Below are 26,213 nucleotides of genomic sequence, written 5' to 3' on the forward strand. Positions count from 1 at the left end.
TGTAAAATCATGATCATTGCTAAAAAAAAATAAGAGATTAAGGCAGCACAATGAGTAGAAAATGTGCAAATTTTCTACTTTGTGCAAATGTGCAAATTTACTCAAATTTATACATCATTTGAGTAAAATTTCATCACCTGGAGAAAAAAGAAAAAGCAGTTTTGGACTGAAATATCTGCTGGGTTCCTCATTTTGCCTCAAACACAAACAAAAGCCAGGGTAAAATATGATCAGTGTGCTCGACTGACTGTGCCCTCTCAGAGCTCCAGTTTGTTGTGTTACAACGTCCAAGGAAAATTATTTGAGGGAACAGAACAAAGAAATGAACCAAATTTCCTCCAAATGAAGCCATTGCTAATCCCACAAACTGCACAGGCACAATTCCATTGGCAGGAACATCCTGGATGATGTCCCACTGTGGTTTTACAGCAGCAAGGCTGCTTTTCCTTTAAAAGAAAGGAAACAAAAGGGATTATTTCCCCTCTGGGTTGCACCAGCTCCCAGGTGGGACATGTGAGACATCCCAGGTGAGCCTGCACACCCAGCACTGCCCTGGTGTCCCTCTGATCCCTGCCTGGCTTCTCCTCACAGCCAAACACTTCAAACCACAAACCTTTGGTGGCCACAACCCCCTGGGCCAAGCGGCCACCCTGGAAAGGGGGAAAAGCCTCCTTTGTCCCAGGAGATAAATGGAATTATCAATATCTGCTTAAGGGTGTGTGGCTATGGGCTGGGGGCTGCTGGCTGAGGTGGCAAGGCCTGGCTGCTCCACAGAGGCTGGGGGCTCTGCTGGCTCTCAGACTGAGCAATAAGAAGTTCTTTTCCTTTTCTTTCCATTTCTTTTTCCTTCCTTCCTTTCCCTGCTCACACACCTGGGCTGGGAGCCTGTGCTGGTGCCCAGCTCTCCATAAACCCCAGACAGGCACAAGGCTCCTCCTGTCCCACCGGGAGCTCTTTGGGCTCCCTAAATAAAGCCAGAGCACCCAAGGGATCCCAGCAGGGTGAGGGAACCCCAGAGAGGGCATTTAGTGCACACACACACACAGAGAGGGGCCAGGGCAGCCCAGCCCTGCAGCACCCCGAGCAGGGAGCCCAGGAGGAATTGTCCCAGCTCAGTCCTGCTCCCTGAGCTCCCCCAAGGCACCTCAAAGCCCTGAGGAAAAAACCAAACCCCCCAAACCAAGGGTGTGCTGTCCCTGTGGGACTGAAGGTCACAGAACCAGCTCCAGAGAAACGAGCACCCATCCAACCCACGCTGCAGACACAACAGCACCAGCGTGGGGTGGGACGTGTTGATTCCTGTTAATTACTTTTGTTTTCCCCACAAGGAAAACACCTTCCAAGGGCAGGAATAAGATCTGAGGCTCCCCTTTGCTCTGCTGAATTTATCTGGTTTGTGCAACCCTTGAGTGTGCAAGAAAGACTGGGGGGAAAATGTGCTTTACACAAGTCAGTAAAAGCAGTAAACCTGAACCTGAAGGCCCACAAGTCTCCTCTTCCCCCAGAAGCAGGAATAAATGAAGCATCCATGGAAAAAGGAGAAGCAGCCCCAAGTTTTGGTGACAAAACCCACACGCTGTGGGATCCCTTTTCCCCATCCAGCACCACTTTTTGTGCTCCCTGCTCCTCCCATTCCTCGGGACCGGCCACAGAAACCAAAACCAGCCCGAGCCACCACAGCAGCGGGCTGGAAAACAGAGAGCAGCTCCTTTCTCCAGCCACAGCAGGGACAGAGCACCCGAGGCACCGGCCCAGGACCCACTGGGGCACCAAACCCTCACAGGAAATGTTATCACCTCCCTGTCCAAATGTTATCACCTCCCTGTCCAAATGTTATCACCTCCCTGCCCAAACCCACAGCCACATCAGTCTTGGGATATTTCATATTGTTCTGATCTGACAAACCAAGCTGGAGCATTGCAAATCAAATAAAAAAGGGACAAAGGAATGATTAAATACAGAGCAGCTTCTACATTAAGACTGAATGGGATTCCTCAGTCTAGAAGTCAAATGGGAGATAGATGCGAGAGGTTTACAACAGCATGAATGGCCTGGGAAATGGGGACAGGGGAAAATTTGTTTGGATTTGTCACAAAAAAGGAACTAGAGGGCCTGAAAATGTTGTTAGACAAAAACTACATCTATGTGTAAGGGCCACATAGAAAAAGGGTCTGGGGGAAGGCAATGGAGAAGCAGCATACGGGACAGAGGTGTGCAAGAAATCCATTGCATTGCATTGATGGAGACCTCACCTAGAGCCGATTCCAGGCTGTTACAAAAGCTGCCCTGAGCTCACTGCAGTCTGCAAAGCCGGGCACAGGGACCCGGCCCCGCTCCGCAGGCCACGGAGCCGGGAAATAATGCGGGAAATGAGGCCGGATCCGGGGGGCTCTGCAGGGAAAACCCCGGCCCCGAGAGCAGGAAATGCATTTTGAGGCTAAACCCGCCCAAACTGCAGCCGGGAGAGCGCACGGCAGCCCCGAAGGGCAGCAGCTCCGCACACAATGCAGGAATCTCCTGCAGAAGCCCAAGTACATTTTTTTTTCCCCTGTGGCCTCCATCTCTGCCACACAGACAGCGATGCAAGGGAACGCCATCCATCACCATTCCACCCCATCCACAGGCCAGGGGACACCTCCAGACCCGCCGGCCTTACAAAGGCTTTTGTTTGGGCCAATTCCGAGCAACATCTCGGAGTGCAAACCCTGCCCTGCAGTATTTGCAACCCAAATATTGCAGCGCTGAGCTCATTTCAGGGAGCTGGCACACACCGGCGACTACTGGAGTAATCAGACCAAAAAAAAAAAAAAAAAAAGAAAGCGAGCTAAATTTAGGAGCAACTATGCGATGCAATATTGGATTATTTCCCCTCTAAACAAAAAATATATATACGTGTATACATATATATATATATATTGGTTTTTAAGTTAAGCTGACAATTTTCCTTGCAAGATCCACGCTCTCCATCCCCGCAGGGATGCATCCCACAGTTTTCTGGGTATCAAAGGATGTTCAACCCCCAAACCCCCGGGGGAAAAACCCCCCCCAGGACCCCGGGGACGCAGCGAGCCCCGGGCAGGGGGAGCCGGTGCCCGCTGTCCCCGGGCGCTCCCGGGGAGGGCTGGCCCCGTTTCCCCGCAGTGCAGCGCGGACCGCCCGCATCCCCCATCACTCACTTCCTCTTGTACTCGTCGCGCTCCCGCTTGACTTTGGCCAGCACGTTGTAGAGGGCGCGGATCTCGGGCGTGATGGTGTCGATCTGCACCCCGACGCCGTCCGGGTGCACCCAGGACACGCCGGGGCCCTGCACGGTCTCCAGGCCGCCGCCGCCGGTGCGCCGCACCTGGGTGTAGCTCCAGATGGTGCCGGGCAGGCGCCCGTAGTGCGGCGGCGACGGCAGCGGCCCGTGCCCGGGGCCCGGCGGCGGCACCAGCGGCGGGGTCCCGCCGTCCGTCTGCACCGCCTGGTCCCGGGAGAAGGTCTTGTAGCGCAGCCGGCGGTCACGCTCGCTCTGCTGGGCCGCCAGCTGCTTCTCCAGCAGCCGGTTCCGCCGCTCCAGCTCGTGCACCTTGGCCAGGAAGCAGCGGAACCGCACGTTCAGCCCCTTGAGCAGGTGGATGTTGGAGCCCAGGTCGTTCCGCAGCGCCGCCGTCACCGGCGGGCCCCCCCCGGCCGCCGCGGGGCCGCCGCCGCCGGGGCCCAGCGGGCAGGAGGAGGCGGCGGCGGCGGCGGCGGTGGGGGAGAAGGCGCGGGCCATCTCCCCAAAGAGCAGCGAGTTCATGGCGGAGGGGCGGTGACGGAGGGTCCGGCGGTGATGGACGGGCTGGCGGTGGCGGAGGGGCCGGCGGAGATGGACGGGGCCGGCGGTGCGGAGCGGCCGCGCGGGTGCCGCCGCTGTCTCTGCGGCCGCCGCCGCGCTCCGGGGGCTCTGAGGGCTCTGGGCGGGAGCGCGGGGCGGGACCGGCCCCGCCTCCACCGCCCGCGCCGCGGCCGAGGCACCGCCCATACCCTTAAACCACGCCCCCTATTTCCATATACACCCTGTCATTTCCATAACCACGCCCCGTATCTCCATATGCAGTGTCTCATTTCCATAGCCACGCCCCGTTGCCGTATCCCTGTACGGTCCCATAACCACGCCCCTCATTATTACAATACATCTCATTTGCATGGCCCCGCCCCGCGGTGCCGCAGCCGCTCCCGCCACGTGTCCGCGGGTTCGGTGAATTTTGGGGATCCCGCGGGGTCCCCGCATTGGGCTGGAGCCGGGCGGGAGAGCGGGAATGTCCCTTGGAGAATGAATGATCCCCCCGGGGAGGAGAAGGGATGCGGGGACACCGCAGCTCCTCGGGGGATGCAAAGGATGGAGGGAGCCCGCAGGAGGAGCTGCCTCGGGAGCTGGGCTGGCCGGACAGGGGGGAACGGGTAGAAATGGAAGGAGAGAAATTTTGGGTATTGGGCAGCAATGCAATTGAGGATATTGGGCAGCAATGCAATTTTGGATATTGGGCAGCAATATAATTGTGGATATTAGGCAAAAATATAATGTTGGATATTGCGCACCAATATGATTGTGGATATTGGGCAGCAATGCAATTTGGATATTGGGCACCAATATAAGTGTGGATATCAGGCAGCAATATAATTGTGGATATCAAGCAGCAATACAACTGTGGGTATTGGGCACCAATATAATTTTGGATATCGGGCAGCAATGCAATTTTGGATATTGGGCACCAGTATAATTGTGGATATTGGGCAGGAATGTAATTGTGGGTATTGGGCACAATATAATTGTGGATATCAGGCAGCAATACAATTTTGGATTTTGGGCAGCAATATAATTTTGAATATTGCGCAGCAATGCAATTGTGGATATTGGGCAGCACCGCCATTGTGGATATTGGGCAGCACCGCAATTGTGGATATTGGGTACCAATATAATTGTGGATATTGGGCAAAATATAATTGTGGATTTTGAGCAGCAAATATAATTTTGGATTTTGGGCAGCAATATAATTTTGGATATTGGGCACCAATATAATTTTGGATTTTGGGCTGCAATATAATTTTGGATATTGGGCAGCAATGCAATTGTGGATATTGGGCACAATGCAATTGTGGATTTTGGGCACAATGCAATTGTGGGTCTGTGGCAGCCTGTGGGGTGGCACAGCTGGCACAGGGGCACACAGAGCCGTGGCTGCCCCAGCTGTGCCAGCTCAGGGCAGGCTGGGCAGGGCCTGGAGCAGCGGGAGGGTGGGGTTGGAATTGTCCCCATCCATGGCAGGGCTGGGGACAGAAAATCCTTCAGGTCCATTCCAACCCTGTGATCCCACGGTCAGGTCAGATCGGACTCAATTACAAACCCTGGGTTTTGTTATCCCGCAGCAGAGCCCTGCCTAAGTGCTAAATAACGCTGATATTATAATAATTAAGTTATTAAATGAACGTTTCCCAACTGTTGCTCCCAGACCTCTGGGCAATCAAAGGATATTGTTTAATTGAATGATGTGATCATTGCTCTGCTGGCAGTGATGCAAGGGAAACACGGGGACAGCTCTGTCAGGATGGTGCAAAGCTGCAGGAACACCCAAATGCTCAATTCTGAAATAAAACCGTGGGACTTGCTGGTTGTATTTATATTTATGTATTCATATGTATATTATATATATATTTTATATATATATTTAGCTTAAAAATATTTTTATTTTTATATATTTATATATTATTTTTGCATTTATGTTTATATTTCTATATTTTAATATATCTAATATATATATTCATATTTTGTTGTTTAATTTTTTATATTTTATATGTAATTTTTAATTTTTGCATTTAGATTTCTATATTTTGATATATCTTATCTCTATTTAGGTTTATATTATATATTTATATATAGATTATATATAGATTATATATATAGATTATATACTTATATATATATTCAGATTCATATACATCTTATATATACTTAGAATGTATTTATATTTATTTAGTTTATAGTTAGATTTATATTTAGATTTATTTAATATTTTACATTTTCTATTTTGTATGTTAATATTTTAATTTGTTTTTATATTTCTATATTTTGAAATACCATATATATTTAGATTTATATTTTAATATATAAATACACGTTTATAGATTTGCATCATTTTATATTTATATTTATATTTATATTTATATTTATATTTATATTTATATTTATATTTATATTTATTTAACCCCACTTGCTGAAACTCCAGCAGCACCTCCAGCCACGCTCAGCACCGAAACCAGGGCTCTTCAAAGGGCCCTGTTATTTCATGTGTCACTAACCTGTGTTTTGCCAGCACCTCCTGGAAAAAAAAAATAAAATAAAAGTGCTGGGTGGAGGTGCCTCATTAAGGGAGTGACTCAGAGCAGCACCTGAAGGATTTGTCTGTGCCCTGGGCCGCCCTGCAGAGCCACAAAAACACCCAGAAAAGGCAAAAATTGGCTCAAACTGCCCAGAATGGGAGCAGAGTTTGGGGCAGCGCTGGCCAGGGTGGGTTTGTCCAGATTTGGGAAATTCCAAGGCTTGGAACCACCTGGAAATGGGATGGGATGGAATTCAAGGTCCCTTCCAGCCCAAACCCTGCAGGATTTTATGGATTTCCCTGGGTTTGGCACCTCACTGGTGGTGCTGGAAGGAGCTGGGGGATTGCAGAGCCCCGTGGTCAGCAGATGAGTTTTGGTTTCATTTTTTACCATTTTTCCCTTCCCTTTAATTTTTTAGCATTTTTTATAATTTTTTGATCATTTTTTCCTTCCCTATAATTTTTTATCATTTTTTATCATTTTTTGGTTTCATTTTTTATCATTTTCTCCCTTGGGGAAGCAGGAAAGCCCCCGAGGGGGCACAAACCAGCAATGAAGGGTTTGGTTCCTGCAGCTCCCTGGATCCACCAGCACCCATCCCAATGTCATTAAATCCAATTAATCCTTTCCCTAATGAGCTCCAGCCCCTCCCTGGGACGGCCACGGTCACCCCCAGGGTCCCCCTGAATTAATGACATTAATTAATTAATTAATTAATTAATTAACCCTGGCAGGGGGAGGTGGGAATGGCCACCCTGACGATGCCACCCATGATAACAACACACATTTGTTTGTTTCTTTGGGTTTCTGTTTCTTTGTTTGATGGGTTTGCTCCCAGCTGCTCCACCCAAACCCAGGCTGGAGCAGGGATTGGGGTATCCAGGCCCTTGGATTTGGTTTTGCACTCATTTTTTTTGGTTTTGCCCCCTTTTTTTTTTTTTGTTTTACACTCATTTTCTTTTCCCTGTGGCAGCTCCCTGCACTCCCCAGCCTCGGTGACCGTTTTCAGGGCTGCTCTCTAAAAATGGGCTCCGATTTTTAATGTGAATTTTCCTGGGGCTGGCTGCATCCTTTGAGGCTCTGTTAGCCTGGCACTCATGGAAAGTTATTTTTTCCTTGGTAAAATCACCATTTTCCAGTCCAACCGAGTGTCCTGGGGTGACTTTATGATACTTGTATCCCCGTTTGTCTGTTTAGCCCAGAAATTAATTTTCCACTGTAAGACTGGCTCTGAGAGCTTTTCAGAAACTGCATTTGCTCCCCCACATCCCTGTCCTGGGCTGGGCTGTCTGCAGCACAGACAGACAGACAGACAGCAGGACAGAGCTCTCATTGCTTTTAGTTGGTTTTCAGCTCTCTGAGGCACAGGAGTTCCCTGGACTGTGATTTTTCTTTTTCTTTGGACATTTTGAACCTGCTCTGCACCCCAAAGAGCACAGGGAGCTGTGGCCACCTGGGCCTGGAGGGACTGATAAGGGACTGATAAAGGACTGATAAGGGACTGAGCGAGCTGAGCCACAGCCCACGCCCACCGAGGGACTTTCTGAGTTTGCCATCTCTTCAGAGCACCGAGAGGTTCTATAGTTTAATGTTGTCCATTTTTTGTGCTGGTGAATGCTCTGCCTGTTAAATAAAAAGGTTTTTTCCACTTTTCTCCAAGGAAATCTTTTCCCAAACCAGCCAGAGGAGGGGCTGCTGGAATCTGCTTTTCTAGAGGAGCCCCTTTGGAGGTTTTCCCCCAGATTTGCCCCAAACCAGGACAGCAACCCAAACCCACCCCAGGGTGTCACAGATGCTGCTCCCAGGGCTGGTGGCATCACCAGGGTTGGTTTGTGTCAGTTTGCACAAACTTCCCTCTGAAACGAGCAAAATTCCTCTGGTTCAGCCCCCACAGAACTCCCCAGGCCCCCAAAGTGCCCTCAGTGACTGCAGGGGCTCCTGCTGGGCCGGGATTTTCTCATCATTTCCTCATTTCTCACTTCAGGTGAGGCTGCAGCCCCTGACCCTCCCTGGGCCTGTGGGACTGCCTGAAAACAGAGCCAGACAAAATCAAAGCAAATTATTTATTTATTGAAGGGGTTTCAGGCACATCTCAGGAAGCCCCAGGGGCCGCACCCAAAAATGAACCACGGCTCACTCACGGGTTTTCACACTTTTATAACTTTGGTCCATTTGCATATTGGGGGTTAATCCTCCAATTCCAGCTTCAGCTAATGAAGTCATTCACCCCAGGTTTGCTCCCTTTTGTTGAATCTCTGGGGGCCTGAGGCAGTGAGGGCTCCTTGAGGAATTGGAGAGGAATTGCTGTGTCTGCCCCAAACGGGAGAACAGCAGCTGGCACTGCGTGTGGGGTTTGGAGTTACACACTAAAGAACTGCAAGGTTATATTACAAATTACAAATTCTAAATACAAATAATAAAGAATATATCAAATGAATATATGAAATCCTGAGGCAGTGAGGTGTCTTTGATTACCAGGCCTGGAGAGGAATTGTTGTGTGTGCCCCAACAGCAGCTGGCACTGCGTGTGGGGTTTGGAGTTACACACTAAAGAACTGCAAGGTTATATTACAAATTACAAATTCTAAATACAAATAATAAAGAATATATGAAATTCTGAGGCAGTGAGGTGTCTTTGATTACCAGGCCTGGAGAGGAATTGCTGTGTGTGCCCAAAACGGGAGAACAGCAGCTGGCACTGCGTGTGGGGTTTGGAGTTACACACTAAAGAACTGCAGGGTTATTGTACAAATTACAAATTGTAGATACAAATAATAAAGAATATTTCAAATGAATATATGAAATGCTGAGGCATCAGCTCCACCTCAGTGCTGCTCTGTGACACCCAGCAGGGCTGGGGTGGCTCCCCCGGGGCTCTCACCTCGCACCTCTCAGGGTGTTTGTTTGTCTGAAAGCACCAGAATCCTTAACAGCCCACCCCAAAATGGTTGGGTTCTAGTGCAGAGCCTGTGATGGGGCACGAGAATCAGCAGGGGGTTGTCACAGACATCTTTTCATGAAAAATCCTTTCCTTAGGATTTTTCCTCCTGAGAGGCCTCAGGAACAAAATGTAAACATTGATTATCTGCTGCTGTGGAATGCAACAGGTGCATCTGTGATTGGTCTCATGTGGTTGTTTCTAATTAATGGCCAATCACAGTCAGCTGGCTCGGACTCTCTGTCCGAGACAGAAGCTTTTGTTATCATTCTTTCTTTTTCTATTCTTAGCCAGCCTTCTGAAGAAATCCTTTCTTCTATTCTTTTAGTATAGTTTTAATATAATATATATCATAAAATAATAAATCAAGCCTTCTGAAACATGGAGTCAGATCCTCATCTCTTCCCTCATCTTCGGATTTCTGTGAACACGGTCACAGGGGGTGGCATCAGTCCCATCCCGGTTGGGATTTTGGCAGCAAAGCCTCTCCCAGCCCAGCAGCTCCGGTGGGAAGGGGGCAGGAGCTGCCCTGCCGTGCCCGGGCACGATGGGCAGAGCCGGGCACAGAGCCGGGCACAGCCCCGGAGCTCTGGGTGGGCACAGAGCCGGGCACAGAGCCGGGCACAGAGCTGGGCACAGCCCCGGAGCTCTGGGTGGGCACAGAGCCGGGCACAGCCCCGGAGCTCTGGGTGGGCACAGAGCCGGGCACAGAGCCGGGCACAGCCCCGGAGCTCTGGGTGGGCACAGAGCCGGGCACAGAGCCTGGCACAGCCCCGGAGCTCTGGATGGGCACAGAGCTGGGCACAGAGCCGGGCACAGAGCCGGGCACAGAGCCGGGCACAGCCCCGGAGCTCTGGATGGGCAGAGCCGGGCACAGAGCCGGGCACAGACCTGAAGCCTCTGGTGGGCACAGAGCTGGGCACAGAGCCGGGCACAGAGCCGGGCACAGAGCCGGGCACAGCCCCGGAGTCTCTGGGTGGGCACAGAGCTGGGCACAGAGCCGGGCACAGAGCCGGGCACAGCCCCGGAGCTCTGGGTGGGCACAGAGCCGGGCACAGCCCCGGAGCTCTGGGTGGGCAGAGCCGGGCACAGCTCCGCGCTGACTCAGCGGCACCGAAACCCCGATGGTGCCACCAGGGCCGGGCCCTCCGGGTGTCACCGGCCGGGAAGGGTGACCCGGGTGAGCCCCGGGCGGTGCCGCTCAGGAGCCTTTGGATGGTGCCGGGATCCCCACCCGGGCTCGGAGGCGTTTGTGCCGCCGGCGGTGCGCGGGAGGGATGAGTCCCACAGGGCAGCAGCTTCTCCTCCTCCCGCACCTTTCTGCCTTTAAAGGAGGTTTCTCCTCCCCAGGCCGTGTTTGCTCCCCGGCTTTGTCCCCTCCCTGTCCCGGCAGCTCAGGGACAGAGGAGCCGCTGCCGAAACCCAAACCCGGCACCTCCTGCCATTGTCACTGCAGGACACGAAATGACGCGATGTGCACACACCGCTGTTCAAGGCAAAAAAGGGAAGTTTGTTTTCTGACTCTAACATTTATAGATTTCTAAAAGTGACAGTGGATTGGAGGGTGACAGTGCCACCTCTCCAATGACACTGGACAGACTAACAGTCTATCAACTTTCTCTTCTATAAAGGAATGCAAGACAATGAGTTATTTACAGAAAGTTTGTTACAATAATGTGAACATCAGAAGGCTTAGAAAAAATTAAAAAATCAGTGGGACGGGTTCGTACCTGTGTCACTATAGGACACGAAAGAACACAAGCTTACACTGCTGTTCTCAAGGTGAAGAAAAAGCGAAGTTTATTTTCTGACTCTAACATTTAGAGTTTTCTAAGAGTGACAGTGGATTGGAGGGTGACAGTGCCACCTCTCCAATGACGCTGGATAATCACAGTCTATCAACTTTCTCTTCTTCCATAAAAGAATGCAAAACAATGAGTTATTTACAGAAAATGTGTGAGAAAGTTTGTTACAAGAATGTAAATATCAGAAGGCTTAGAAAATCTTAAAAAATCAGGGCAACATGCTGGTTCCTGCACTCACAAACCCTCATTTACCGGCATTTGGGGGTTTGTGGGGGTCAGCAGCACAAACAGACCCAGCAATAGGAGGGAGGATGCTCCGGCACAGCCCAGGGCCGGGGATGCGCGGGAGGGACCGGCCCGGCCCGGCCCGGCCCGGCTGATCTCCTCCATGGAGAGCTGTCAGTGTTTGGCAAACAAAGCCGCGGGTGCAGCCCCGGAGGGCGGAGGGGATGGAGGAGGAGGTGAAGGAGGGGATGAAGGAGGGGATGAAGGCGCCGCGGAGCATCCGCGCTCGGGGCGCGCCGCAGTTTCCCTGGAGACAGCGCTCTCTGCTTCCTTAGGAACCAAACACTTCACCCGCCCTGAGTAACGCGGCAAATATGCGGGACGGGCCCGGACAGGCGGCCCGGGGGTGCCCCGGGCGGGATCGCTCCGGCAGCGGCTCCGGGACCGGCCGGGGATGCGCTGCGGGATCCGGGCGTGCCCAGCCCCAAACGCTCCAACTCCGCGTTCTGCAGGAGCATGGACGGATTAACTCAGCTGCAGGATGGTTTTAAATTAACAGAATAAATGATTCCTGTCTCGTTGTTACCCCAAACTTTGCTGGATTGAGCGGCGCCCAAAGCTCCGATCACTAAGTTGAATTGGGATTTATTTTTAACTCCCTGTCCAAGCCTCTCCTCCAGAAGCCATTGGCTGGTTCTGTTCCTGGCTTGGGGTTTTAGCCTGACGGGTTTTGCAGGACACGGGGAGAAGGAAAACTTCCCGGTGGGAGCCGTGAGGGATCGGGGCGTGATCGGGAATGCGGGGCTGGGGCTGCCCGAGCGTCCCCGGCACCTCCGTCTGTCCCCTCCTGTCCCCGGCAGGGACAGCGGGGCTGGCCCGGGGAGGGGACACGGGGACAGCACATCTGGAGCACCCACAGGGACACGTCTGCTAGGGACATATTCAACAACACTATTTTGGAGGATTTGTCCCGAAGGCGACCCGAGCACCCACAGACCCACTCGCACCTGGAGCATTCACAGGGACACCAGGACCTGTCTGTGGGAGGGGACATCACATCAGCATGGGACATGTCACAAGGGACACCAAAAAGGGATTGTCCGAGGGGGAGACTCACAGACACCAGACCTTCTGTGGGACATCCCTGGAGCACCACAGGACACCGGTCTGTCCTGGGGAACATCTCCTGGCACCACAGGCAGGGACATCCGACTCACAGACACCAGGACATCTGAGACACAGGACACGGGACTCCTGAGGGGGACAGCACACCTGGGGCACTCACAGGGACACCAGGACATTTTACCTGGGGCACTCACAGGGACACCAGGGTCTGTCCTGAGTGGGGACAGCACACCTGGAGCACCCACAGTGACACGGGGACCTGCCCTGAGAGGGGACAGCACCACTGGGGCACTCACAGGGACACTGGGATTTGTCCCGAGGGGGGACAGCACACCTGGAGCATTCACAGGGACACCAGGGTTTGTCCTGAGTGGGGACAGCACACCTGGAGCACCCACAGTGACACTGCCAGGTACACACCCCTGGGCACCCACAGGGACACTGTGTAGGACACACAGGAGCATTCACGGGACACAGGGTTGTCCTGAGGGGCGACATCTACACCTGGGACACCACACAGGGACACCAAACCGGGTTGTCCCGAGGGGTGACATCTCACCTGGAGCACCCACAGGGACATGGACACATCTCCCCTGGAGCTCTCGGTTTCCCCCCGGCCCGGGGATGCTCCGCCCGTCCCCGCGGTGTCCCTGCCGTGTGTCCCGGCGCTTTGGAGCGGTTCCTCCCGCGGTTCCCTCCCGCCTTTCCCGGCTCCCCGCTCTGGTTCCGCGGGGTCGGAGCTCGGGTGCAGCCCCGGCCGGAGCTGCAGAGGCGGCTGCAGGAGGGGCCGGGGCGGCGAGCGGGGCTCCGGTGCCACCCTCGGTGCCCGGTGTCACCCCTGGCCATGGGCTGGCTGCCCATCAAGCGCCAGCGATAATTACAGGATGCTGCTGGGTCCGCTCGTTAAATGGGATTAAAAAGAGCGGCCGGGAGAAGCCGCGGGGATGGAGCCCCGGGGAGTCCCAAACACGGACACCGAGCTGGGAAACTCGAACTGCTCCGGGCCGGGACACGCAGGGACAGCCCCGAACCCACCCGGGCTGAGCACGGGATGAGCACGGGGCTGTCACTGGGGCCGAGCCCAGAGGGCTCCAGGCTCCACCCTGAGCCCTTTCCCATCCCAATTCCCCATCCCAATTCCCCATCCCGATCCCCAATCTCAATCCCCCATCCCCATCCCGATCCCCCATCCCGATCCCCCAACCCGATCCCCATCCCAATTCCCCATCCCAGCCCTGACTGTGCCCAGGGCAGGTGCTGGGGTGGCTGAGGCGCTGCTGGCACCACACCTGGGAAAGCACCAGCGGGGCTGTGGTTAATGACAGCAATTATCGGGTTATCTTCGTTAGGGCAGGGATCTCCCTCTGAGGCACTCGGGCCCAGAGCCCTTTAATGAGAGGCTGTCCCTGCCCTGCCCCAAATCCAAACATCTCCTTCATCCTCCTGCAGAGCCCCGTGGTCAGCAGCATTTCCCCGTGGAAAATCCAGCTGAGTTTTGGGTTCATTTTTTATTATTTTTCCCTTTCCCTTTAATTTTCTATAATTTTTTATCATTTTTTGTTTTAATTTTTTATCATTTTTTCCCTTGGGGAAGCACTGCAGGGAAAGGTGGGGAAGGAGTCAGACCCAACATCCCTGGCAGGAGCAGCCAAGACTAAACATGATGTTCTTGATGTTTATTTATTTTTAAAGCTCAGCCTCTCTCCATAAGTCAAAGCTGAGCTTAAAGCACAAACACCTGAATTTTTCCAATTTCTACTCAATATTTGCCCTGATTAATGCCACACACCCACTGGAGCAGGGCTGCAGGGCAGTGTTACCCTGATTCTCCAGGGCAGAGCAATTCCAGCGCATTCCCCTCTGCAGCAGCGCCAGCAGGGGCAGGGCCGGGCTCTCCCTCCATTCCCAGCTCTCCTCAGCTCCAGGGACACCTCTGGGTCCCCCAGGGCTGCTCCAGCCTTGCCTGGGCTCTGCACCCCGTGATTCACCCACACAGGGCTGAGTTCCCAAGGGAAGGGACCAGCCTGAGTCAGGCTGAGGAGCGCCGGGGCGGGGATTCCTTTCCTCCTTCCCAGAAGGAAAACTCTGCATTTTGGAGCCCTGTGAGCTCCTGGTGCTCCCAGGGGGAAGGGAAGGGGCAGGAAGGCTCTGCAGCATCCAGGAGTGAGGATCAGGAACGTGTCTGATCCCCCCTGGGCTCTGTGGGTGAGGGAGAAAATCCCCGTGGGACAGGAGGGAGGTTGTGATTCCCACTCCACACCGGGACCTGCAGGAACAGCACCGAGCACGGGAGGATCCTGCTCAGGAAAGTTTAACAAGCACCAGGAAAATAAAACCCTCCCAGAGGCACATCCAGAGCTCCTCACACACCCCAGAACCTCTGTGGGGACAATGCCTGAAGGTCCCCAACCTGCCTGGGGTGAAAGCACAGCACAGGGGCCTCCCCTCCACGTGTGCTTTGCACCATTTGATGGGGAATTTTCCCCAAAAGCTTCTCCTGCTGACAGACTGGGAGAGGGGGGGATCCCTGCTGATCCCAGGGTTTGGATAAAGGGCTGGAGCTGGTTCCTCCCCAGCTGCTGATGTGAAGGGCTGGGATCAATCCTGAACAGAAGTCTGCAAACAGGGATTTAATCATTATTTTTCCCTATTGGAAAGAAGGGAGTGACCATTCCTGGAGGCTCAGGTGGCTGCCCCTGGATTTCCCCACCAACCTGGAGAGCCAGGGGTGACGTCCCTGAGGTGATTTTGTCCTCAATGCACCAAGGACTCTTTTCCAGCCCTCCTGTGAGCTCAGAGCTGTTTATCCCCAATCCTTGATCGCTCACACCTGAGCTGTGACTCAGCCCCACCTGGATGGGAACGGGGCCGTGCAGCAAACGAGTCGAGGCCAATCTGATTTTCCTCCCATGGAACAGAAACGTGACCAGGGCTGGCTCCTTCCAACCTCAGCAGGTCTCTGGGTGCCTGGGGAGCCTCCTGGGGCTGCAGGGGGGCTCTCATGGGGGCTCCCCAGAGCAGCTCCAGACCTGCCTGGGCACCGCAGGAGTGAATTCGGGAGCCTGGAGTTGGGGCCTTTGAGCTCCTTTGTGTCCCTGGAGGGTCCCTGGGCTGGGAGCTGAGCAGGAACAGCCCTGGGCTGCCCCAAAGGGAGGGGTCAGAGCTCAGTGCATCCCTCTGGGTGTCCAGGACCCCACTGGGGGGCTCAGAGACCCTGGCACACAGCCCAGAGCACCTGGGGATGTGATTGTGACCCCTGGAGCAAATTACCAGCTTTGTATGAGGACCTGAAAGTCACACAGGTTTGAACAGAATAATAACAAAATGATCACAGGGTGAAAATGTAGATTTTAGGATTTTTGGTATGGGGGTTATGGGGACAAGATGGAGGAACTTGGGCATGTCCAGCCTTTCTCCTTCTTCTTGTTCTCCATTTTCTGCAGTGATGTTGGCACTTTGGGATTGGTCTAGAGTAGAAGCTCACTGTCTAACATAGGTGATAGGTATTGGGAATTAAGTGTAAATATGTTATAGGTAGTTTGTAGTATAAAAGGACAACACAGAGTGCCTGTGGCTGCCTGGCTGAGCAGATCTCAGCTGGGCAGAAAGAAAATTTTATAGATAAAATTAATAAACAACTTCAAGACAGAAAAGTGAAGAGTCCAGACTCGTTCTTCAGCTGTGCAGGCTGAAACAAAGACAGAAACAGAGACACCCTGCACATCTGGGGGCAGCAATGAACAACCAAAAACCTGAGAGAAGGGAGCCATGCAGGATTCACCTTGCAGGATTTCCCTTCAGGATTCACCCTGCAGGATTCCCTGTGTGCACCCAGGGCCTGCAGGCTCCTGCAGCACGGCCAGCCCATCAATCAATCCTGCAGAACCTGGAGGAAAATGTGGGATTCCATCCAGGGCTGGGGCACTGCAGGATGTCCCCACTGCGTCCCCACTCGAGTCCTGCTGTGTCCTGGAAGGTGCCACAGACTCAGGTCCAGGGAGGAAATTCCTTTTCCTCCACTGGAAAAAGCCCAGGGGATGTTTGGTGGCACTGGAACTCGCTGTGTTTATGGGCAGCAGCTCCAGCCCTGCTGGTCTGAAAACATTTCTGGGGAATTGCAGAGACAAACAGGAGAGTTTGGAGGGCAGAGGGGCAGGGCAGGCTCTGAGCTGGGAAAGGGAATTTCAGGGCAGGGAAAGCAGCCAGGGGAGCTCAGGGCTCTGTGTCACCTCAGCAGCTGGGGGGGCAGCAGGTCCCTGCTCTCCCCACGGTTAATTAAGCCCCCATTAATTAAATGCTGGAGCCCAACCCAGCGCAGGGATGTCAGAAATTCGGGGAGCTGCTGCCCACAGTCAGGTTCAAAGCAACCCCACAGCTCACCCAGCCTCTCCTGCACCACCAAGGGCTTCTTTCCCCCATATAATGTCTCTGGCAAATAAATTAATTTTTTTGGAGAGGGGGTTGACTCTCTGTTGTTCAGCTCATTGCTCAGCTCATCACTTTGAGTAATTTCACCCATTCTGAGGCATTTCCCCTCAGTATTCTTATTCCTAATTAAAGTCACAAACTCCCCAAAGTCTTTGCTGACCTCGCAGCCCCAGCCCAGGGGATTTTGGAGCCTTTGTGCAGCACTGAGAACGTTGGAGCCTCTCAGTGTGGCCTGGACCAGCTGAACTTCCCAGAGCACTTCCCTTTGTTCTCGTCCCTCCCCACCTGTGCTGGGGGCGTTATTGTCACCCTCAGTCCCTCCCAGCCCCTTCTGCTCCCCAGCACTCTCAGGATGTTCCCTCCTTCTCTCCAGCCCTAAACCACAGCCCTGGGCAGGGAGCCACTGCTTGCACCACCTTTATTATCCATTTATTATCCAAAATCCATCTGTGGGCCTCTGCAGAGCACCCAGGACAGCTCTGGGGAGCTTTGGCAAGAGCAGTTCCAAAGCTGCCTCTGAGGTGCTGCCTCCTCAGTGTCCCTGATGCTGAGCAGGGCCCAGGTTGTGCTGCTGGGAGCTCTGAGGCTCTGCCCCAGCTGAGGGAGGAACCCTGGGTTTGCCTGCTGGGAGCTCCTGCAGCTCCTGAATCCGACAGGAGATCTGGGCCAGCACAAGAGGGCACAGCCACAAGTGGATTCCCAGCCTGGGCTGTGCTGGGCTCCCTGCCTGGCCCTGGGAGTGCAGGAGGGGCTGCTGTGGATTTGGCTCTTGGAGCAGCAGCCCTGCCCCTCTGCTGCCCTGAAGCACAGCAGAGAGCAGGCACAGCTCTGGGGGAGCCCTGCAGAGCCAACAGAACCTGCTCCAAACCGAGCTGGGCTGCTCAGGGTGGCTGGGACAGCATCACTGGGGCAGCCTGGGCAGTGCCAAAGCCCCTGGGCTGCTCAGGGGGTTTCCTTTGGCAGGAGCCAAGGGAGCCAACCCAGCTGCCCTGGGCACCCCCAGACTGTGGCTGCAGGCACCAGAGCCGCTCTGGCAGGAAGGAAGGGAGGCAGGAAGGCAGCCTGGTGCTCCTGCAGCTCCCACACCTTCCCCAGCCCTGTTCCACAAACGGCAGAGCCAGAACACGGTGAGGGCTCAGTCCTGACCGTGCTGAGAGCCCTGGGCAGCAGAGCCCCACAGCCCAGGCTCTGGGGGCTGCTCCCAGCACGGGGGCACCTCTGGGGGCTTTGGCACTGCCCAGGCTGCCCCAGTGACGCTGTCCCAGCCACCCTGAGCAGCCCAGCTCGGTTTGGAGCAGGTTCTGTTGGCTCTGCAGGGCTCCCCCAGAGCTGTGCCTGCTCTCTGCTGTGCTTCAGGGCAGCAGAGGGGCAGGGCTGCTGCTCCAAGAGCCAAATCCACAGCAGCCCCTCCTGCACTCCCAGGGCCAGGCAGAGGCACCAGCCCTGCCCCAGCCCCTGTGGGGCACTGAGCAAAGCCCTTGGGGCAGTTCCTGCCCAGCCCAGCCCCTGTGGGCACCAAGCAGAGCCCTTGGGGCAGTTCCTGCCCTGCCCCAGCCCCTCTGGGGCACCAAGCAGAGCCCTGGGGCAGTTCCTGCCCTGCCCCAGCCCCTCTGGGGCACTGAGCAAAGCCCCTGGGGCAGTTCCTGCCCTGCCCAGCCCCTGTGGGGCACTGAGCAAAGCCCCTGGGGCAGTTCCAGCCCTGCCAGCCCCTGTGGGGCACTGAGCAAAGCCCTGGGGCAGTTCCTGCCCAGCCCCTGCGGGCACCAAGCAGAGCCCTGGGGCAGTTCCTGCCCAGCCCCTGTGGGCACCAAGCAGAGCCCTGGGGCAGTTCCTGCCCTGCCCCAGCCCCTCTGGGGCACTGAGCAAAGCCCCTGGGGCAGTTCCTGCCCAGCCCCTGTGGGCACCAAGCAGAGCCCTTGGGGCAGTTCCTGCCCTGCCCCAGCCCCTCTGGGGCACTGAGCAAAGCCCCTGGGGCAGTTCCTGCCCTGCCCCAGCCCTTGTGGGGCACCAAGCAGAGCCCTGGGGCAGTTCCTGCCCTGCCCCAGCCCCTGTGGGCACCAAGCAGAGCCCCTGGGGCAGTTCCTGCCCTGCCCAGCCCCTGTGGGCACCAAGCAGAGCCCTTGGGGCAGTTCCTGCCCTGCCCCAGCCCCTCTGGGCACCAAGCAGAGCCCTTGGGGCAGTTCCTGCCCTGCCCCAGCCCCTCTGGGGCACCAAGCAGAGCCCTGGGGCAGTTCCTGCCCTGCCCCAGCCCCTCTGGGGCACCAAGCAGAGCCCTGGGGCAGTTCCTGCCCTGCCCCAGCCCCTGTGGGCACCAAGCAGAGCCCTGGGGCAGTTCCTGCCCAGCTGCAGCTGCCAGGGGTGACACCAGCCCAGAGGTGAGAACACAAACACTGCACCTTCACCCCTCTGCTAATTGCCAATCCCAGCACCAACACCAGGCACCAAAGGGCTGGGGAGTTGTTCAGCCTCTAAATTATTATTATCATTGTTATTATTGTTATTTCTGGGCTAGGGCTGTGCTGGGGAATTCAAGTTCAAACAGAGATGAGGAAGCCAGGGAAGCTTTATTGGATTGCAGCCTCACCAGGTGTCAGCAGAACTGAGGAAGGGAAGGTTTGGGAAGGTTTGGGAAGGGAAGGTTTGGGAAGGGAAGGTTTGGGAAGGTTTGGGAAGGTTTGGGAAGGTTTGGGAAGGGAAGGTTTGGGAAGGGAAGGTTTGGGAAGGGAAGGGAAGGGAAGGTTTGGGAAGGGAAGGTTTGGGAAGGGAAGGTTTGGGAAGGTTTGGGAAGGTTTGGGAAGGTTTGGGAAGGTTTGGGAAGGTTTGGGAAGGGAAGGTTTGGAAGGTTTGGGAAGGGAAGGTTTGGGAAGGTTTGGGAAGGTTTGGGAAGGTTTGGGAAGGGAAGGTTTGGGAAGGTTTGGGAAGGTTTGGGAAGGTTTGGGAAGGTTTGGGAAGGGAAGGTTTGGGAAGGTTTGGGAAGGGAAGGTTTGGGAAGGTTTGGGAAGGTTTGGGAAGGTTTGGGAAGGGAAGGTTTGGGAAGGTTTGGGAAGGTTTGGGAAGGTTTGGGAAGGTTTGGGAAGGTTTGGGAAGGGAAGGGAAGGGAAGGGAAGGGAAGGGAAGGGAAGGGAAGGGAAGGGAAGGGAAGGGAAGGGAAGGGAAGGGAAGGGAAGGGAAGGGAAGGGAAGGGAAGGGAAGGCTCCTTGCAGAGCCCTGAGGCTCCAGCCCCACTCAGACCCTGCCAGGGCTGCAGGCAGTGCCCAGCTGCTCCCTGGGGCTCCCAGGGCTGGACAGAGCAGCAGCTCTGCAGGGAAATGTGAGGAACACCTTGACACTCCTGGTTCAAGCACTACTCAAGCCCATCTTACCCATTTGTTCTGTTTATTTAACTTCAAAGAGGTGCACACTAAAGCATTAGGATTTACTGGTTTGGATTCCTCTCTGTACAAGTTCTTTCAAACAGCTTTGAATGCACAAGGCTTTACAGATAGAAGCGCTGAAACACAAGATAAAACAAATCTAAATTTCAAATCACTCCATGAAGAAAAAATTGTAGAAAATAAAAAACAAAACAAAACAAAAAAAAGGAAAACAAAACAAAAAATATTCCAACAAAAAACTGCAGCACTCCTTGGGAAAGGGACAGACTGCACGAGGAGGGACACAGAGGGTGGAAGGCAAGCAGTGCCCAAAGCTTCTCCGTGCTGGCAGCTCAGGGGATGGAGTTCAGGAGGTCCTGCAGGAAGCTGTCGGGGTCATTGATTTCTGACAAGAGTCCTTTGAACAGAAGAAGGCAAAAGAGAAGGATCAGCCCCTGTTGGTCCTGCCCAGGGATCTGTGCTGGGCCCTGTGTGAGGCACTGACAGCTGCAGGGTTATTTTAGGGCTGGACACGAGCAGGGCAGACCCTGCTGGGTGCACGAGCAGGAGGGACTGAAATGTGAATTGAATCAAGCACTGAATCCACGTGGAGCTGCTCTGGGGCTCCCCAGCTCTGCTCCCTGTGCTGGGCAGTGACAGACTGGCCTGGGGCAGGTTGTGAGAGAGGCAAGAGCAGCTCCAGCTTCCCTGCAGGTTTTCAGCATCTCCTGACTCCCGGAGGCACCAAAAGCCAGGGGGAGCAGCTCTGGCTGCACCCACCTGCTGCAGGTCCCATCTGCTCAGCAGCCCCAGAACCCCCAAACCAGCCTCCAGCTGTGCTCCAGATGTGTCACAGGGCAGGGGGAGGTTCTCCTGCCTCAGGTGTGTGTCCCAGCAGTTTGGGACCCTGATCCTCCTCTCCCTTCCCCTCCCCAGCAGCTGCAGCAGTGTCAGGAATGCTGCTGGCTGCACTCACCAGCTGCACAAGGCAGCCTATAAAAGGTCAGGCAAACACTCACCAGCCACATCCAAAAACTCAGAAAACGTTTCCACTGGCATGAACTCCTCCTGGAAGGTTTTCAGGGCCTTGTCTGCAGCCTCGTGGATGGGCATGTCGTTGTGTCTGATGAACTCAGCCAGAGAGAAGGACCAGCCTCCCTCTGTGTTACTGGTAGGCACCTTCTGGCAGGGCACAAACACACCAAATCAGGCCAAAAGAATGAGTTAATTAAAAAAAGAATTACTGCAAACCCTGGTGCCTTCTCTCATTGCTCCTGGATTTCCATCCCTGGCTCCTGCAAACAACCAAGAGAGGAGGAAATTCCCCGACTGCAACTTCATGATCCTTTTCTGCAGGATGAAACAAGGTCCCAGGCATTCTCTCACCCTCAGCACTGAGCCCTCTCTGCGAGCTGCAGGTTTCTGTCTGTCCCTGGCTCCCTTCTCACCCATTACCTTGGCACGGCCTGGAATGTCCTTCCTTCCATAAACAATGAACAGGAAAAGTAAATAAATACACAGAACAGGAGTGCTGCCAGCTGGAGGAGCCTCTCAGTTCTTCAGCTACTGAACTGCAAGGGCTGCAATGAGCACAGGCAGCTTCTGGTGGCCTTTCTGCTTTTACAAGGTGCAGAAGGAAAAGAAGGAAAAACCCTTCCCTGGCAGGGTGGGCAGCCCTGGCACAGGTGCCCAGAGCAGCTGGGGCTGCCCCTGGATCCCTGGCAGTGCCCAAGGCCAGGCTGGGCAGGGCTGGGAGCAGCCTGGGACAGTGGGGGTGTCCCTGCCATGGCAGGGGTGGCACTGGATGGGCTTTAAGGTCCCTTCCCACCCAAACCATGCTGGGATCCTGTGAAGTTTCGTTCCCAAGGACCTTGGAGAACAGAGTTTCAAATTTTGATTTCTATTCCAAGCTCATGGCATGGCTCAGGTAGGAAGGCTGAAGTGGGGCTGAGCTGGAGGTGCTGCAGAGGAGCTGCAGGCTCTCCTTACCTTGAACATGTTGTAGATGAGATCCACGAGGGCCCAGAAGAGCAGCCCCGAGCGGTACGTGGCGTATTCCTTCACTGCCTTGTCTGTCAGCCTGGGGAGGGAAAGCAGGCCAGTTATCACTCAGATAACCATTCTGTCATGGTGGGGAACCCAGGGCACCCCTCTGGCTGCCCTGGAGGCTCCAGACCCTGGCAGGGGCTCAGAGACCTTGGCACAGAGTCACAAACACCCGTGCCTTTGGTTTTAGCCCATGGAAACAATCACCAACTTTGTGTGAGGAGTTACAAGCCACAAGACTCTGAGTAGAATGATAGTGAGTTTATCACAGGGTGAAAAAATAGAATTTTGTGGGATTTAGAATGGGGGTTCAGGAGGCAAGATGGAGGGATGTGGGCATGTCCTGTCTTTCTCCTTTTTCTTCTTGTCCTCCATCTTCTGCTGGGATGGTGACACTGATTGATTTGTTTAGAATAGAGACAGACTGTCTAACATAGGTGATAGGTATTGGAAAATTATTGTAAATTAAGTACATGTAGTTCTTAGTATAAAAAGCCAACACCACCACAAGGGTGTCACTGTGCCACAAACTGACCTGCTGGACAGATCTCAGCAGGTCAGAGAAAGAATGGAACAGATAAGAGAAAATAAACAACCTTGAAAAGCAGAGCTGAGGAATCTCGACTTTTTCTTTGAGCATGGGGCTGGGAAAAAGAGACTTTCTAATACATTGGGAGCCATTCCAGCAACAACAAACCCAAGCTCATGGGGCTTTGGTACCCCCTGGAGCAGCCAGAGCCCAGCAGTGACAGCAGGGAGGGCTCTCAGTGAGCCTGGCTGGGTGTTCCAGGCAGCTTTGGGCACCTGGGGCTCTCTGGGCTCCCCCTCTGCTCCAGGGCAGCTCTGCCAGCCAAACCCCCTTCCAAGCAGGGAAACGAGCACAGAGGAACTGAAGGGCTGAGACTACACAGGAAATCAACAGCAAAATGGGAAAAAACAATGTACAGCCCTTGTTTGTGTGTCACTGCAGCAGATTCCTGAAGGAATGACCAAATCCAGGGGGTAGCAATGACACAACAGCTTTGTGCTTCCAACTCATAAAAGCATTTCTGCAAGACTCTGAGGGAAATCTCTTGTCCTAGAAGAAATGGAGGATTTTCCATTTAATATATCCTTGGTTATTCTCCTGCCAGGAAAGGACTTCTGGAAATCCAGCACCTGGGTTTGGAGCAGCAGGAATGCCCTAAAAGGTGCAGAGCTGTGCTGGGACAGCAGCTCCCAAAGTCTGCAGGATTAATCACAAACAGGTTCTGGCAAGGAGGAGCCTCCTGCCAGCAGCTCTCATGGCTTTGGAATTTCTGTGCCTGTGCTGCTCAGGTACATCTGCCCCATCATGTGCTGCTTCCTGCTCAACACTCCAGAGCTTTGGAAAAACAAAAATCCATTTTTTGTGCACGCAGGAGTCACAACACAAACAGGAGCTCCCACTGCAACTGCCCCAGCCTGGGCTCTTCCAGGGGAAAAAATGAACACTGTGCTGCTCTTATTAAAAGGCTCAGTTTGTGTGTGTGTGCCTTAAAACAGACATCTGAGTAGGTGGCAGCCTGCTCAGGCAGCTCAGCTTAATTATTTAAAGGAAAACCAATTAGTAAAGGTGACTAAATTTCCACGGGATGAAGAGAATTCTGAGCGAGGCTAATTCTGGCCTCCCAAATCCTGCAAGCCAGACTTCTCCTTTCATGTCAATGGGTTTGATCTAATTGCAGTCTGCTCCTTTAATTGAAAACTAAAAGGCCCTTGTGGGTTAGGGCTGGGAGTTACCTTGAGGAGCAGCTGCTCCATGCAGGAGCTGCTGGGTTCACTCCTGCAGCTGGACAGGACAAAGACAAAGCCACACTCTGGGCAAGCCTGCCTTCCCTCTGGGGTGTGTGAGAGAGGGCACAGTGGGGAGCAAAGGGAAAACAACCAAAATGGGCTTTTCCTCCCAATTCCAGATGAAAGCTACACTGAAAACCAGCATTTTTTAGCTAGAATTTGTGGTTCAGTAACAATAAATGCATGAATCACTTCTTTGGGATCTGTAAATTGTATTTACAAAATCCCAGAACTGGGATCCATTCTGGGAATTTCATCTTTGGGTTTAAATAGGAAGTATTTCCAAAACAAGGGAGGTGCTGAACATCTCCCCCTGGTTCCTGTGGTTCCACCCTCCTGGCAGAGCCAGAAGCCCTTTTTGGCTCAATTCTCCCCAAATCTGTGACCCTGGCTGGCCCAGCTGAGGAGCTGCATGGGCACCTCCCCAGGGGTGGGATTTGCTGCCTTGGGATGAGGGAACGAGAGCCTTCCTGCCTTTCCCAGGATTTACAGGAGGGTTCAGATCAGCAGATCCTCAGCTTTTTGGAGAAGCACTGGGGGTTCCTGCAGTGGTTCCTGTCCCTTTTTAAGATGCTCTGGGGTTCCTGCAGTGGTTCCTGTCCCTTTTTAAGATGCACTGGGGGTTCCTGCAGTGGTTCCTGTCCCTTTTTAAGATGCTCTGGGGTTCCTGCAGTGGTTCCTGTCCCTTTTTAAGATGCACAGGTAGCAGTGAGTCCTTGGGTGTCCCCAGCCCTCACCCCAGTGCTCTGGGAATGGAGCTGCTCCCAGCCAACACCCTGAACATGGAATGCTAATTTTAATGCTTTGCATGCAGACATTACCCTGGTGTCAGAGCAGTGGCTTCCTCTCTGCCTCAGCCTACAAATTCAAGATATTGGCACTTATCTGCAGAGCCTTTCACCATCCATCACCCTCTTCCTGATTTTCCACAAGAATAAATAAGCACAGAGCTTGGAAATCAGAACTGCCATATTGCTGTTTCTGAGAGGCTTTATCAGAGGGAGGCTTTGTGCTCCCTTAGTCTGCAGAGATTAAAGAAAGCCCTTGAATAAACCTTGACATAATTCCTGAGCACTGTTTCTGAGTGTGCTCCCCTGAAATTCCAGACATTGGATGCTTTAGCTGGAAGTTCCAGGCTCTGCCTGTTCCAGTGTGCTTTTATTGCAGCACCTGTGCTTGGGGAAGGAACAGAACATCCAGGGAGGTTTAAAAAGCAGCAAACCCACCCTGGCCTTAGCTCTGCTGCACCCCCTGAGGCTCCAGGCCATGCCCTGGCTCTGTCAGACCCCCAGGAAATGGGAAACAGCAGCCAGGGGAGGCTGAAAGCAGCACAGGGATCAATGGAGGAGCCCTTCCAGGGCTCTCTGCCTTTTCCACGAGCACTGGTTCATGCTGGGTTTGTGCAACTACAATGGAATGACTTTATCAAACACCTAATTAATGTCATCAGCATAGAAATGCCCTTTAAGGCGACTTAGAATAATAATGAATTGATTCCTAATTATGACAGCTATTTCAAATCATCCTTTCAGAAACTGGAATTCCCTTTCCCTCTCTGGCAATATTGTGCCTTTGTCAGGCAGGCACAGACACTTATTCTTGTGCTTCAAGTGCCTGACAGCTGCTATTGATTTTTTTCTTTTTAAAAAGCAATGCCATTTGACTTCTATTTCTATTTTTCTATTTGAGGGAGGCTGGAGCACTGATCAAAAGGGCCCAGAAGGAGCTTCCTTAGGGAGGCAAACAGGGATGAGGCACAGCTCAGACAGCTCATGGCTGAGTGCTGAGCTGGGGGAGGAAGAGGGAAAAGCTTCATTTCCATGGATCAGCTCATTGATCCACTCCAGAAGGAAATCTCCTGCTCAGAGCAGCCCTGGGGGGCAGCTGCAGCCACTCAGGGCCAGGCTGGGCAGGGATGGGAGCAACCTGGGCTGTGCTGGGGATGTCCCTGGGCTGTTGGGATGTCCCTGGGCTGTGCTGGGGGTGTCCCTGGGCTGTTGGGGTGTCCCTGGGCTGTGCTGGGTGTCCCTGGGCTGTTGGGGTGTCCCTGGGCTGTTGGGGTGTCCCTGGGCTGTGCTGGTGTCCCTGGGCTGTTGGGGTGTCCCTGGGCTCTGGGGGTGTCCCCAGGCCATGGCA

At 53.8% G+C, this 26,213-nt stretch overlaps 2 protein-coding genes across 6 annotated transcripts in view; both read right to left on the reverse strand.

Moving 5' to 3' along the window:
- IFFO2 (intermediate filament family orphan 2) overlaps positions 1–3,888 on the reverse strand; it is a 64,766-nt gene extending 60,878 nt beyond the window's left edge. Inside the window, exon 1 of the mRNA XM_064730919.1 lies at positions 3,177–3,888. Within this exon, the coding sequence (XP_064586989.1) occupies positions 3,177–3,781 (605 nt within the window). The 5' untranslated portion in view covers positions 3,782–3,888. The remainder of the gene's footprint in view (positions 1–3,176) is intronic.
- Positions 3,889–20,221: 16,333 nt separating this feature from the next.
- UBR4 (ubiquitin protein ligase E3 component n-recognin 4) overlaps positions 20,222–26,213 on the reverse strand; it is a 105,022-nt gene continuing 99,030 nt past the window's right edge. For all 5 annotated transcript variants that reach the window (XM_064730776.1, XM_064730775.1, XM_064730774.1 and 2 more), the window contains 3 exons: positions 22,206–22,296; positions 21,236–21,398; positions 20,222–20,634 (listed from right to left, as the gene is read on the reverse strand). In XM_064730776.1, the coding sequence (XP_064586846.1) occupies positions 20,570–20,634; positions 21,236–21,398; positions 22,206–22,296 (319 nt within the window). In that variant the 3' untranslated portion in view covers positions 20,222–20,569. The remainder of the gene's footprint in view (positions 20,635–21,235; positions 21,399–22,205; positions 22,297–26,213) is intronic.

This window comes from Zonotrichia leucophrys, chromosome 21 (assembly GCF_028769735.1).
Source record: "Zonotrichia leucophrys gambelii isolate GWCS_2022_RI chromosome 21, RI_Zleu_2.0, whole genome shotgun sequence".
Taxonomy (NCBI): domain Eukaryota; kingdom Metazoa; phylum Chordata; class Aves; order Passeriformes; family Passerellidae; genus Zonotrichia; species Zonotrichia leucophrys.